The sequence below is a fragment of the Aptenodytes patagonicus genome, chromosome 16, assembly GCF_965638725.1.
Source record: "Aptenodytes patagonicus chromosome 16, bAptPat1.pri.cur, whole genome shotgun sequence".
Taxonomy (NCBI): Eukaryota; Metazoa; Chordata; class Aves; order Sphenisciformes; family Spheniscidae; genus Aptenodytes; species Aptenodytes patagonicus.
In genome coordinates, this window is record NC_134964.1 from 13694928 (window position 1) to 13710574 (window position 15647).

At 51.9% G+C, this 15647-nt stretch overlaps 1 protein-coding gene across 2 annotated transcripts in view; it reads right to left on the reverse strand.

The window, feature by feature from the left end:
• MAP2K4 (mitogen-activated protein kinase kinase 4) overlaps positions 1-7473 on the reverse strand; it is a 104534-nt gene extending 97061 nt beyond the window's left edge. The window contains exon 1 of one of the 2 annotated variants that reach the window (XM_076353505.1): positions 7272-7473. In XM_076353505.1, the coding sequence (XP_076209620.1) occupies positions 7272-7371 (100 nt within the window). In that variant the 5' untranslated portion in view covers positions 7372-7473. The remainder of the gene's footprint in view (positions 1-7271) is intronic. The other variant, XM_076353504.1, reaches the window with a different exon arrangement.
• Positions 7474-15647: the final 8174 nt, after the last annotated feature.

The following is a 15647-nucleotide window of genomic DNA, read 5'->3' on the forward strand; positions in this document are numbered from 1 at the left end:
AGGCACCTTCAGAATAACTTAGAGCACTTTCTTTCTCATTGATTTTGATAATTAAATATTTTTATATTTTAACAGTCACCCTAAACATCCAAGTCAGTTGCCTACTCAGAGGGGTGAGCCTCACAGCTTTTGTTTCAGACACCCTCCAAACAAAAGTGCCATCATCACCAAAGAGTGGCACATGCATATGGGGGGATAACTAACATGCATTAGCTATTCCACTGTCAAAGCCTAGCAGAGACAGAGTATTCAAGTTATCTACATGTTGAATGGAAGAAACACAGGCGAAGTGTCTCTCACTAGGGATTTACTATGCGTTAACTACTGCATGTTAATTAATCCAGCTATAGCAACGCATCTTTTTAAAAGGAAGAAATTTTTCAGTGCTCAACAGGCATTGCACTATCATTTACCCACTGCTCACATGTTTCTTCTGCTATCAAACAAGCCTGCAACATAAAAAGAAATCTGAGGATCCAGAAGACAAACAGAAGCCCTTCATGGGGAACGCGAGCAGACTCCAGTAACGTGGTGCAGGATTCACATTACTGAAGACATCGGCCAAGTGGTCAGCACAGTGACTGCACGGGGAGATTGCTGGAGGAGGGCTCCTCCACCAGCAACCAATAACCAGAAACCGACCAAACTGATAAAAAAAAAAAACAAACAGCTTAAAAATGCAATAACTACTGGATCAATTGACTTAAAGACACAGATTCTCCTGAACTGGTGTCTTTACAGGGACTGGGTTTCTCGTTGTAGAAGAGATGTTAGAGCCCAACCATAAATGACCAGGATCAACACAGGAATTCCCAAAAGGTTTGTTCATCCCTCCAAAGCAGGAGGCCAGACTGTACAATAATAATAATACATCCTGACCCCAATATCCATAGAAGAGTCCACACCCCAATGTGACAACCCCTGAACCACGATGAAAAGGTTCAACTGCCAAAATCAGCCAGGTTTCCTTCACCCTGCTGCTGCAGCGCAGCAATTCCCACCCCCCTCAGCGGGATCAGCACGCAGCAGAAGGGCAACAAAAACATACACATCTAAGGAGGCATTTATATCTTTAGTGAATACAATACAGTCCATTTCAAGTAAGGTACATGAGATCTGGGAACATAACCAGCACCTTTTGAAAGCTGGTCCAAATCGGTGCACTCCAGCCTTTGAGAGGATGCCAGAAGCATCACATCCATTCAGAGATTTTTGTACCTTCTTTATAAACATCACTTCGGTGAAACTTGGACAGACATCTGCTGCCGGTTCCTGCCCTGCAGGACAGAGCACTATACAAACACCCCGTGCCGCTTCTTTCTCTCGTGCAGTTTTTCCTTCCAGCCTCCACAGGCTACAGCAGCTATTCCTCCCAGTGGGAAGCAGACCTCCATTTTTCTTTCAACTCACATAAAATCTTATCAAACCTAAATCCAACAGAAGACATCTGACTTCAAAGGCAGCAATCACGTCCCAGCTGTATGATGCTAACAAGGTGTTTATGTTTGTTTGATACACGCAGAGCTTGATGTGGTTACACAAGACTCTTGTAAGTAATGCTTCACCGGGTACACACTGGGACTATGAATAAATTTAATTTGGGGGACTCCTCAAAAAAATAAAGTTTGGGAAGTACACATTTTCTTTTTTTTTTTTTTCTTCCTCACAAAACTCATCTTTCTCTCGCTGGATGGCCCTGATTTTGACAGGCAACAGTGTGATTTCCACGCCTGTCGACTCCATCAAATCAGCATAAAATAACTGAAAAAGCCTCCCAGCATCTGACGAGACTAACTAGTATTTTTGGGCTGCCTCTTTACCAGGAAAACAGACATTAGGAATGTCAGTTGATTACAAGTAAACCAAAATGAAAAGCTGAAATGGAAAAACATATGCTTACATAAAAAAACCAGTCCTACATGCGCAGGTGTACACTGAGACTCAAACACAAAGCAGACACGGTCAGCCATATCCTGGCAGAGATACCACACAGGAATAAACTGGTGGGCACAAATGAACTGAAATACACTGGTTTGCTCACCGCACAACTATCTTTACCTTCCATAATAAATGCAGACGTGTCCAAGTGGACATACACCCATCAACCTGACAAATCTGCCAGTGTCAGCTTGCACCAGCGGCGTATGTTAACACACACCGGTTTTATCGTTCCACTGTGGGCAAGAGTAAGTGCAGTCACCTTCTGATTTTATTCAATCAGTTCCCACCTGCTAAAGATACAACTCACTTTGCCTACATTAGAATAAGAACAGGTAATTAATACACAGTGACAGGTAACGCCTATTTTACTACCTACTGAGGACAAGGATTAATTCTCCCTTCCAGTCCCCTCTCTTTTCTTATCTTGTTATCTTCCTAGTTTTCTTATCTACATCATATGTTTTATTTTACCTGGCCATTCATACACCACTTCATACCTAATCTGCTGCTCGCTTGCTGCTCCCTTTGCTTCACAACCCCTCCACCTCTCCACTGTCTTCTTGTTCCCCAAATTCCCCTCTTTGAGGCTCCCTAAGCAAGTTGCCATGTTTACTGGGGCTTCTCTTACTTTCTCCATCCATTATGCCCCTCTGCTCAGAGAGGTAAGTCCACCCTCCAGCCTTTTGACAGTGCCTACATTGTGCCCCAGCAGACCCAACATCTCAACATCGAGGCATCAACATCCCATTCCTCTCATCCTGCCGGGCCTGGGCCCAGGGGCACCTTCAGCAGTGGGGAGAAGAGCTGCTCTGGTCACTCCTTGCACTCACAAAGGCAGCAACACAAAGAGAAGGAGGATACAGGAGTCATGGCATCTCTCACCAAATTCCCGTACCAAGGAGTGTACCAGTCACAGCGATGCCCACAAATGGTTTCAAGTAATATTCTGCTTTTGACAGTGCTTTCTGAAGTAACTATGATTACCCCAAAGACACAGCGTGGATTACACACCGACACCAAATTCATCTGACCACAGCGACTGACAAAGTCCATCACAGCGCTTACCAATTCTGTCATCTGCCCTGCCAAACATGAATGATTCTTGACCTCTCAAAAAGCCTCCCAGAAGCTCTTTTCCGCCAGGCAGAGAAAAGTACAGGGCAGAGCTCGTATGTAGGCAGAAACCCATCTCCAATACGTCACTGATGTCCTGAACGGCACCCAAGGGCGAGAGCGGGACTCAAGATAGTCTCTTGATGCACTCAGACAGATACCCCTTGGCAACCTCCCTGCCCAGGTTCCTTACCCCATATCCACAGAGGACTCTAACCAGATATGGACCTTCTCCGATTTTTGCTAAAAACAGAAAGGTTACGGCTGGAGTGAGGTAGAGAGGGCAAAGGCCTCAGTGAGGGAGCAGACAGGACCACACACATGAAGGGAACCGAGAATCCCAAATTCCAGCTGAACGGATTGGGAATTCCCACCCAACACATCCATACACTCTGAAAAGACATACACAGTACGTATGCTTTGCTTTTGAAAGACACCAGAGGACACCAAGCAGCAAGCACTTCGAGATGTCCCAGTTGCCTCCAGTCTTCCTGAATGCCAAACGCAGGAGCTGAATCCATAACAGCCAGTTATAAGCAGTTTCAGCTCCTGTCTGGCACTGGAGGTAGGACAAGTGACTCCACAGCTTGCAGCTAGAATCAAAATTCTTCCTATGCCTTGGAATTAATTACATTTCTAGATTTCACACCACCATTCTTCAAATGAGAATTTTCTACATAATGTCAGCAGTAAAGACTATTACTAATTTTTGGCAGTGAGAGAAAGGCAAAATTGCTCCAATTACAGTTTGGGTGTTGTTTTTCCTTAAATCACTAGTCAAAGTGGGATATCCTCCTTCCCACAGAATCTCTGTTTTCTCCACAAAACATCCAGGACACTAAATATGCAGAATAGCTCCTGGACTTTTAACATTACACATAACTAAGAAGGACAACAATTCTTCACACCAGCAGTCACCGGTGCCCAGACAGACTTCAGTTTGCACGCAACAAACAAAAATTACCATTTCAAAAATTATGAAATAGGATCTATTTTCAGTACTCAGAATTCCAGCTCTCCTTTGTCGCTGAGCTGTCAACTGGACCTTGAACACGGCACCATCAACCGCACTGGCCAAGGGACACTTTGGGAAGAACCAAAGCTCCCAGGATCATGGGCACGAACAGCTGACGCAATTAGCCAGGAGAAGACACGAGCATGAAGCTGCGACATGCAAAACACTAAGGGTGAGAAGACCTGAAGCAACCCCTTGCTTGATCGCAAGGCTTGAGGGCCATGGCTGCACAGTAAGCCCAGCGTGAGCACAGCTAGGTGAACCTTTGTCTCAGTATTGTCACCTGGAGGGGCTTTAGCCTCTGCGCATCACAGACGCTGTAGGATATCAAATTAAAAACAAAACAGCATGACCTGTAGAGACCTTCTGGATCTGCTGCCCCAGCTCCAGACATCAACATGATGGGCCTCAATTTCCAGGAAGACTTCTCCCCTGTACCACAACCCCCCACCTTCTCCCTACCCCCAGCCCCTGCCAAACTCCCTGACAGCAGATACCCCCTTACAAAACCACCAGCCCTCGTACCAAAACAGAAACCCCCTGCGAGAGGCTCTCGCCTCAGACCAGCTTGCCCAAGCACGTGTCCTCTGGGCATAGTCTCCAAAAGCAATGGATCACTGTCTGGAGGAGCGCTGCCACAGCCCCCGGCACGGGCCAAAGCTGCGAGAGCCCTCCCACCCTCTCCCGCTCCCACCACCTCCCTCGCAGCAGCAGTTGCACAAGCCGGGTCAGAGAGTGTTTCTGGCTGAAAATTAACTGAGCAAAACTTTTTTCTTTTTTTTTTAAACTATAATTACTTGTTTCCAGCTTAATGACTTCCCTGCTCCACCTCGCCATACCGTTTAAGCCAATTAAATCAACACTGACGCAGTCCTACCTACTTGTCTCCCCACCCAGCAACACATTCCCGCACCTCCCTTGCGCCAGTGCTCGCCCAACCCCACCACAAGCAAACGCTGGGCATCCGAACTGCGGAAAACTCGCCACTTTTGGGTGGGTTTGCTTTGCGACAGCTCAGTTTGCCTTGGCGTCAGCAGGGAGCCAGCACCAGTGAGACACGTGCCCGGGGCAAGGCCACGGTGCACCTCCCAGAGCAGCAGGACCTGCCCCAGCAGACTGCAGACCACCTGCAGACACGTCCAGCCCCTTCCCATCCCACCCACAGACTCCCTCGGCTTTGCACAGGCGGTCGTGCGGCAGCAGAGGGCTGTCATTCTGGGATTTAAATAGCCACTTTAAACCAACTACATGAGAAACAACTGCCCTTCCTCCACCTGGAGAAAGGATGCAGATGCTACATCATCAAACACTTACAGGGCATCACAGGCTCTCAAGTCAAGGTGCAAAACCAACTCTCAACCCTGAAAATACATGGGATTCAGGGGAACGATTCATAAATATGAAGAACGGGTCAGGTGGAAATAGAAGGGTCAACACGGAGAGTTGTAACTGCACTGCAATGAGGCTTTTTCTTGTTTTATCAACCGCTTTGGCGTACTGCAGTCAAGTTTTTAATCCATGCGCTTAATTTACAAGGTTTGGGATTCTGGTTTCTGAAAGGTGTTGTAAACATGGGTAATACCACCTTCCCAGGGCCCAACAGGTGCCCACTCCTTCATCTAGCAAGCACGAGAGCTTCACACGGGGCAAGCGAAAAACAGCAAAAATTCACCTTTTTATTCCACGTATACTAAACTCTTTAGTTTACAGCATCAGTTCTCTGCCCAAGCAGGTCCCCATCAGTCTGAGTGCAGCCTGTCCTAGCAGGAGAGAACACCGATTACAGCGAACAACTATAACAAACGTTATTTGCCGAGAGCACCTGCACCTCTCTCACAGAGCGAGCGACCTTTCCTTCTTCTGTTAAAAAATAAAGAGTTTCCAAAACAGGGCAAACAGCTTCTTTAGTATTACCATCCTTGCATTAAATAAAAAAAAAAAAACAAACAGTACTGCATCACCTCACCCTGATGAAGCCTAAAATGTTGCTCAAGCAGAGAGTATTTTTCAGTGGTCTAACTTCAAAGGAAAAACTCAAGAGGTGTTTGCTGTGACTCTTCTGAAAAATAAATACCCACCGGTTTTACAAGAGTGCTCAACCATCAACAAGTGCAGGCGGGAACCCTGGCAACACGACCCTACCGTAACACTGTAAATTTCCATCAGAATAAAACAGAACTGAGGCAGAAGTTCGCCGTTGAACTCTTTTTACCGAAACATCTGCCTTGAGAGAAACACGCGAACAGGCACAGAGGGACACGGAACACCGCGCACCGAGCCTGCCCGGCCAGCGGTGCCGGGGCCGCGCCGGGCCGGGGCAGAGCCCTCCTGCCGCAGGCCGAGGCGTTCGGAAACGCCGGCCCCGGCCGCCCGCCTGCTGCCCCCGCCCGGGGCCGCCTCCCGGGCAGCACAGCGGGGCTCCCGGCTGCGCCTCGGCTGGGGCCCCCCGCAGCCGCCTCCGGGATGCTGCTGCCGCCCGCGGCCTGCGCGGGTCATCCCGGAGAGGCCGCAAAATCCTCTCCGGCTGGAAGAAGCCGGAGCCCCGTCCAGCCGGCCTTTGTCCCGCCCCGCGGCTCCCTCCAGCGCGGCCCCCGCCAGCGCGGCCCCCGCCGAGGGCAGGGCTCCGGGGCAGGCTCCGCGCGCCTCGGCAGCCCCGGGCGCAGCGCCGCGGCGGCGGGCAGGGCCGCCCTTCCTCCCGGGGAGCCCGCCGGGCGCGGCCGGGCCGCCGAGCGGGGTCGGGCGCGTAGGGAGGCGGCGGCCGCAAGGAGCGGCGGGGCAGGCCCGGAGCGGGGCCTGCCGGGGCCGGGCTGAGCCCCCCCCGCGCCGGCACCCCAGCGACCCGGGACCGCGCCGAGGGGCCGCGGCGCGGGTTTCCCGCGGGCAGCGCCGCTCCGGACGGCGGGCACGGCCGCGCCCCGGCCCCGGCGGGGTCCCGAGAGCCGCGGCCCGCCCGGGCCGTGACCCAGCGCGGGGGGGGGCGGGGGGGGGGCACGGGGCGGCCGACGCCACCAGCCAGCCCCCGCTCGGGGGTTCGCCCTCGGGAGCGGCCGCCCGGCGGCGCCGCGCTCGGCCCGGGCAGGGCGAGACCCACGGCGGGCACCGCGCTCCCGGGGCCCGGCCCGGCCCGCCGAGGCCTAGAGCGGGGCGCGCCGCCCGGCCCGGAAGCGGCGGCCGGGCCGCGGCCTAGCGCGGGGCTGCTTACCCTGCATGCTGCTGGCGGCGGCGTGCGCCTGCGGGCCGCCCGGGCCCGGCCCGCTCCCGCCGCCGGCGCCGGAGCCGCTGCTGGGGCTGGGAGTCGCCATTGTGTGCGCGGAGAGGGAGCAGCGCGGCGGCTGCAATGCAGCAGGGACCCTCCCAGGCAGGACACCTAGAGCCCCGCCGCCGTATAGCAGCTGCCGCCGCAGCCGCCCCGTCCGCCCCCGGGCTGGGGCCGCCGCTTAACCCCTCCCAGGCGGGGCGCCCGCAGCCCCGGCGCCCTGCGGCAGCCGCTGCGGCGGGGCGGGAGCGGGCGCTGCCTCCCGCGGGGAGGGGGGAAGCCCCCGCCGCCCCCCGGGGCCGCGCTCGGCCGGGCTCCCCGCCGGACCCCTGCCCGCCCCGCCGCGCTCCCTTCCCCGGGAGCTGCGTGTCGCCGGTGTCTCCGTGCCCAGCCCGGTGCCAGCAGCCCCGCTCCTGCTTCCTCGGGCAGGAGGGGCATCGCCCCCTCCCTCCGCCCTCGGCCCCTCTGGGCCACGGCTTCCCCCCGGCAGCCCTGCGCCGTGCTGGGGCCCCGCCGCGATGGGGGGCCCCCACGCGTTTTGCCCCGGCAGCCCCCTTGGCTGGGGGTGCCCAACAGCCTGCTCTCCTCTGTCTCCCGTCTTCGTGCTCGGGGAGGCCCCTTGGGGGCCGGCAGTTGGTCGAGCAGTTTCACCAGATTTCTCATCTTCACCCATGACTTTTTCCTCCCACACAAGCAGCTACTTGCGAACTTCTCACGTCTTCCCTGAGACCTCTTCCCTGGCCACCACAGGGCATAACTTCCTCCTGTGTTTTCCACGATGCCCAGGGCATCATCCCCTTTCTGCCACCATCAGCCTCCTCCACATTTTCTTTCCTCCCTTAGCCACTGCTGTTCATTCCAGCACATTATTTCTGATCCTACCTCTAGCTCCAGCAAACTTACAGCCTTAGTCGTAGGGACAGCACGTGCCAGGGATTAGAGCAGTGAAATGGGTCCCCCAGAGACGTGGGCTCTCTCTCCAGCCCGCTGCATGACTTGGGCAAGTCCCTTCACCTACAAGAGTCCTTGTTTCCTCATCTGTGTAACAGAAATAATACTGACCTCCTTCATGAATTGAGATCCGCTGGTGAAAGAGCTCGACGCCCAAGTGCCAGAGAGCAGCACGCAGACTCTTTCCCTGCTCCTCCGTTGCCCAGGCTACTCCGTGGTTATCATGAAGGTGATGATAGAGCAAACACCTCAAGTCCTGAACATGCGCTGGCTGCGCCTCCAGAAGCTGCCAAACATTAGCCTTTGTGCAGGTGCAAATGTAGCGGGGGAAAGAGGTTGGGGCAGGAGCTGCGTCCCCTTCTGGCCTTAATTTTTTCTTTTTTCTCCCCCAGCTCAGCTCATATTTATTTATCTCGCCTCACGTTAAGGCCAAGATTTTTCTTTCCTCTTGTGCTTTGAGCTTAGGAAAGCATCTTCTCTCATCCTGGAGTCTTCTGCTTTCCCCACTCAGCTCCATGTGGGGTCAGGGAGGTGGGCTGAGACCCAAGAAGTAGTCCCTGGGGCACAGAAGGAGCCCGGCCTTCTGCCCATCCCTGCTGTCCAGTGAATATCTCTGCTCTGCAGAGCTCGCCTTTGTCGGGAGGTGGGAGAAGGGGGCAGAGCTGGCCCTGACCATCTCCCTTTTTCTGCTCTATCCTCCCAACTCCTGCTAGTCCATCTTCCTCCCTGTCAGGGATGCAGCTTTCCTTTGCCTTGGGGAACACCATCACCTCCTCACGCACTCGGGCCAAAATGAGTAACCTATTTGCTGGTTTTGAACTCAGGCTGCTACCCTGTGCTGTCCCACCCTGGCCTCTGCTCTCTCTGGGGACATTGCTGACTCTTCCAAAGCTGCATACCATCTGTCCCCTCCACCGCTTTGGTTGGAGAGGAGCGGGAAGCACTCGCACCCAGAGCTTCCCACAAGAACAGCCCTTCCTGAATGTGGTTTGTGTGGGCACCGTGGATGGTAACAATCGGTGCCAGTGCCTGGCAGAGCCTGTAACAAAGTCCACGGACCCCATGGCATGCAGCAGCACAAGCACACGTGTCCAGGTGAAGGTGTGCCCTTATCCTTTCTTCCCATATTCCCATATAGGGCACCGCACTGCTTAGCACAAAGCGGGATCCCAACCCTCTACCTTCACCTACCTAATGCCAGGGAGCACCAAGGACGGCCGCTCTGCAAGGAAGGAGTCACAGGAGTGGAGCATAACACGGTGGACGGGCAGTGGCCTCAGCAGCAAGAGCCCAGACCTGAGGAACGCGAGCAGGGCAGGTCCCATGCAGTAACCAGGTTCAGCCTGGACTCCAGACAAGTCTACTGCAACGAGGCAGGTCTGAGGTTAAGTCGAGTCCCCAGATCAGGGTCTGGCTCATGGCCCCAGGACATGGCCAGGCACAGCAGCAACACAGCTGTAACGTAGCTTAGGTGGGAACCAAAGTAAAAGCTTTGGCTAAAAACAGCTCCCAAGGGAAAGAGTGAAGAGTGGTTTCTCTGCCCCCCCCCCCGCCAGCTTCTTCCAGCTTTTTTCCAAAGTTCTCTGAAGCTACCTGGTACTTACTGAACCACTTGCTCTTACCGGGAAACTGGCCTTAAATGCTGAGAGTTAAACTCCTGGGGAAGGGGGTGCGGTCCAGGTCCTGACACAAAAGACGTTTCCCCCCTAGTTCCACAACTTTCCTTTCTCTTCCCTCTCTTGCTTAAGCCTTCTCTTCTGCCTTAACCAAGAGTGCAGGTCCAAAGCTGGCACCTTGCAGGCTGTGATACAGAAACCCAGTGCCTGCTGGCAAACACCGGCAGAAGCTGACAGCTGGCTTCCACCTCTGCTTTGTGCCACCTGCATGTGGTTTGCTTACAATTAGGTAAAATCATACTGTTTATCCTTCCCCCCCGCTGCAAATCTGGGAGGATCAGCAATACCTGTCCTGACAGATGTTTGTGAAACCTGTTCTTAAAGACCTCCAGTGGTGGAGATTGCGCCATCCCCCAGTAATCTGTTCTGGCACACTTCTATCCTGACATTATCTGAAAGCCTAACTTAAGCTTTTTTGTCTGAGCTGAAATCCTTTATATCCTGTCCTCTTTGCTATGGCCATGGCCGCCTTTGAAATGATCTCTTAGGCACTTGATGACTGTAATGCTTCCCTTCCCCTCCTCGCTCTGGCTTTCTCTTCTACAGACTACATCAACTCGATTCTTTCTTCATGTTTTCTGTGCCTCCCAGCATCCTCACTGACCTCCTTTGACTTTTTTTCTGTTGACCTGCATTTTTTGAAGCACAGTGTCCCTAGCTAGGCATATTACTCCAGCTTGTCTTGGAGACTATGCTCCTGGCTCATATGCTCCAGGGTGGTGTCTGCCTTTTCCATTGCTGGTGTTCAGTTTGCTCTCCATTATACCTTGGACTCTTAAAAAACTGCATCCACCCAATTGTTCCCTCATTTGTATTTGTGTTGCTCGCTGTTCATAAAGGTAATGCTCGAAGTTGTACCTGTTGAATTTTGCCCTATAGGTTTCAGCCCATTTGTCAGACTAGTGCTGAATTCTGTTGTCTTTGCTGTCCTTCACAGCCTGGAGTAATTTGCAGGTTTAATAAGGCACTTATGGGTGTTTATCCTCCAGGCTGTTAACTGAAGTAATTAAAAAGACCTGGCATCAGAATGGACCCCTGCAAAAATCCCTTCAATATGTCCTTCCATTTTGACAACCACTGATAATTAGCACTTGAGGTACAATTATCTCACCAGTTTTGCACTCACCATGTGGTCATATCTTCCTAAGACAGGGTCAGGACAGCCAGTGTTAAAAAGCTTCCTAAAGTCAACATATATGACAGCTGCTACTTTTCACTTTATGCCTAAAAAATTGTGCCATACCAGGACATCAGACTGGTTTGTCACTATTTGTTCCTGATGAGTTCGTGGTGGCTGTTGTCCATCCCCTTGTTACATTCTAGGTGCATGCAAGTGCCTTGTTTAATGAGTTGTTCCAGAACTTTTCTGGGAATTGAGAAGGACTTTAAATTAGGATTAAAGAAAGCAGCTGACAAAGCATAAACAAGACCGATTTGGGTGAGTTCTATAAAACTAATGAGGTAGGAAGAAGGTTGCTAATATAGGATTATAATAAGGACAAGTAGGTCAATCTATTGAACGCTTTAGACATGTATCCCCTGAAGTTAGTGAGTCGGTGGATGTGGGGCTGCTCCCCTTCTCAGTAAGGTGGGCTCCATCCTTCCCTGCTTGTGGCGCTTGACCCAGCAGTTAAGGCAACTAAAACCAAAGCCCTTTTGGCAGTATCAACTGTGTAACCATGCATTTATCTCCAGATGTCCCTATTTGAATTGCAGTCAGGGTCCTGGGGCCAGGAACACACCGAAGCCCCCGAGCCCTTCGCCTGTGAGCCCGGAGCCTCTTAACCAGTTTTGATCTGATCAAAACCAACCTACGGTCACCCACGGCAGCATCATCGGTGCCCACAAGGATGTGCGCTATTATGGAGTGGGCCACTGGGGCGGGTGACTATGGCAATGTTTCGATAACATCTCTGGTACGGGCTCTTGGGAAACAGCCTGGCTCTCCCGACATCACAGCTTGGCTGCTGGGTCCATCCCTGCAGCGCTCTCATTTGAAAGCCTCCGTCCTTTACAGGCAGAGTTGCCGAACTGAAGATAAGCTTGGGCTTCTATGGGCTAAGTAGCAGACTCCAGAGAGGCATAAGGAGGGAAAATGTTTTACCTAATATTGAGGAACTAATTTTCAAGTAGCTCAAATTATACTCAAGGGTACTAGATGCTCTTGGCCTCCCTCTTACGGGAGAAAGCAGTATTGCTGGAGACTCTCTTCAGACAGAGAAAATCTCTGTGCTCGTGATAGTTGGTAAAGCTTTAAAGTGAGCAGCCTTTTCTTTGCAGTAAGCACACCAAACACTAAAAATCCTTTATATTTCTAAAACACACTACAGCCTGATTGCTTTTGAATTAGAGCAGCAAGGAACGAGACAGATTCAGATGCCACGGTGGGTAAACCAATCCCCTACTTCCCACCCTATCCTCACAAGAGACAGACAGGCCTTTTGCCCTCTCTTGCTCTTGTGTCACTGAACTTTGCTCGCTTACAGGGTTGCCAAACCCCCCACGCCATCCCTCCCAAGCGCCCAGGAGAAGCTGCTTTCTGCCAGCCCAGCAGCCCCTTCCCCTCCGCAGAAGTCCTGTCCCACCCAACGCAGGGCCCTGGATGTGCCTGTCCGGCTGTTTCCCTGCCTCTCTCCCAGTCTCCACCAGTTTCTCCCAGCTGCTCTCCAGAAGCCACAGTCTCCCCTCCGGACCTGCAGCCCAGCACCTGTGATGTGGCAAACGGCAGCCCAGCCGCAGCACAGAAACCAGGGGGGCTGCGTAGGTTTGCGCAGTAGCTTGTGACCGGACAAATGAAAGAGTCATAGAGTTCATCACAGCTGAATTTTCTTTTCGGCTAATATGGTTGGAAAAAACGGACAGTAATTCATAATTTTGTTTCCCACACAAAGAAGAGCTGGCATGCCTGAAAAGCTTCTCTGCTTTTATTTTCCTATCATATAAATTACTCTAATGAAAGACACACTGTCTCTTACATTCTTCTCTCTTATTCTTATTAACACCACTGTTACTTTTTAATCCCTGACATTTCCATTTTCTAGCCCGAGACACCTCCCCTCCCTAAGAAAACACATTCAAAAGCCTCTCCTGGACCTGGAAACAAAGCATGAAAGTGATTCATTACTAGAGCACATTACTAGGTTCATTACTAGAGCACTGCTCCTTCCGAGGTGAGGGGAAGGGTCTGAAGATCTGGAGACAGAGGTTACACCACAAAGACAAACGTTGCTGAGTGCCTCTCCAGTGGGGTCCTGCCTCCTTAAAAAACCCGAACCAGGAGTATGGTGTAGCTCATGGTGCCTCAGCGAGGGAGTGCAGCTCCATGGGGACCTACTGAGAAATTGCAGGGACATTTGGACTGTCGCTCTTGCTAATCCATGCGTCAAGCTGAGTTTGGTAAGAGGAGAACAAAATGTGGAGTGTAGTTCCCCAGCTTTCCTTTAAGCATTTGTAGTCCTTTCCCGGAGTGCTTGTGAACAGGAAAGTCGTACTCTTAAGGGCGCCTGTAGAGAGTGGTTTAATTTTCATGGGCTTCGGGATGGGAATGTGAATCAATTTAAATGTTGGGAGGGATTTAGTTGTAGTGAACATGGCCTGCTGTTCTGCCTGCAGCTGCCAGCAGTTGTTTAATGTACAGAATAACACAATTATTATGAAACATAAAGCCTGCTCAGTGGAGCTGTAACAATGGCAGCCATTTACAAAAACGGCTCTTACTTCTCTGTGACTTTCTCTGCAGTAATTTCATCTCTCATAACCTGCTCATGGAAGGACTCAGTTAAAAATAACAGAAGAAGATGAGCATTAATCCTGTCCACAAATGTGGACACATTCACATGTCTTCCGCATAACTGTTCAGCAAGACCTAATTCTGTTGGGGGCTGAGGGGGCTGTTACTGAAATCAGTGGGAGAAACGACCTGACAGGGACTCAGGTTTGGTAGATGGATATGGTAGATATAACATTTCTAAAGGGCCCACTTTCAATTAATCACTAATTATCACTTTTGGTCATAAATGATCAGCGAATGATGAGGCAGTACTATTATTCTGAGCAATAGCCTTATTGTTCTCCAAACAACACAAAAAGACTGAATCTTTTCTTAAATACAAAACTAATCCTACACCATTGAGTCATTACAAAAATTTCCATTTCAATCCCAATTTCTTGGCAAGGAAAAGAAAGAAGTCTCCTCTTATCCCTGACTCACTGTTCCTCCCCTACACGCATGGTTCTTCAACATCACCAAATTTCCAAGCCCTGGCATAGCTGTGACACCCAGTGCCACATCTGTTCATGGCCCTTGGGAGGCAGAAGACGCTTGTGACAAGCTCACTGGGGATCCTTGGAGTTGGTGCTCACTCTTGCTGTGTAACAGGAGGCCTTTCTGGAGACGGTTCCTTCTCTTCTGCCATGCCAGCTCTCAGTCAGCTTAGTTATTCTACGGTAGAGAAAAAAGACCTACCAGATACCTACCGCCAAAGTTAACTATAACAAACACGAATCCCTCTCACACGTAGGTGGGATGTAAAGGTGGGTTCACAATGTCCTTTGCAACTAAACAGGACGGTTCTTGACTATGAGGACAGGCTGGACAGAAACTCAGTGGAAATCTCACTGTTCATAGTTTTGACACAGGCTGCAGGATTTGCAGTAGTTCCTTATTTTGCCTTGTCTATGCTGAAAAATGAATATCTAGTCTTGCATAGTCCTCCCTGACCTCGGAGGTATCCCTCAGAAGAGCAGTAATAGTTAGTCCCTGCCTGGCAGCGTCACCACTAGCGGTTCGATCTGTAGCTATACTGCCAGCCACGGCTGTTCCCAACCCCTCCCTGGGAACTCTCTGAGCTCAGTCATGCCCCAGCACCCGTCAGCCCACTGTGGTGACCGACGGTGCAGCTCCACAGCCGTCTCAACCTCAACCACTCTGCGCGAGGGCTCTGCACTCCAGCCCTCCCCTGCCCTCCCCAGCTACCAGCACATGCGTACTGAACTGGGTCAAGGAGCTTGTCAGGGAACAGCGAGGGCCGGCTGCTCCCTAAGGGACAGGCGCCAGGAGGGACACCACAGCCAACGGGGCATGGGCAATGCCTGTCCCACCGCCCTGGCGCGGGGCAAGCAGGGCAGAGCCAGGGACTGCAGCCAGATCCAACCGAGAGCCCAGATCACCAGCCAAATTCATGGAGACAAGGCAAGCCTGAGGTCAAGCTGGGAAGTCAACCTATGGGTCAGGGTCAGGCCTGGTGGGGGTAACCAGCATCAGACATAGCCCAGTGATGGCCACTGAGATCCATGGTGATGAGGCAGGTCTGAGGTCAAGCTGGGAAGTCAGCCCATGGGTCAAGGACTGGATCAACAGGCCCCATGGGCAGAGGCAAGGCTGCGGCTGAGCTGGAGATGGGTGATCTGACAACAGCTCAGGCAGGGACTGCAGGGCCCCTCTCGAGGGGTTTATGCTTTTGCATAAGTACTTGCCAGTTTTACAGTACAAGTTTGTTCACGTGTATTCACTGAGACAAAGATCTAATTCTCTTTCAGGTACATGAGTTATCACAGAAAAATGGAAATGTTGCTATGAAGGCATGGCTGGAGGTCTTGAGTCCAACAGCCCAACTGAAGCAAGGCTGTCAAAATACCAGACCAGGTGAGCCACGGCTTTGTCTAGGTAAGCCTTGGAAATCTCCAAGGATGGAGA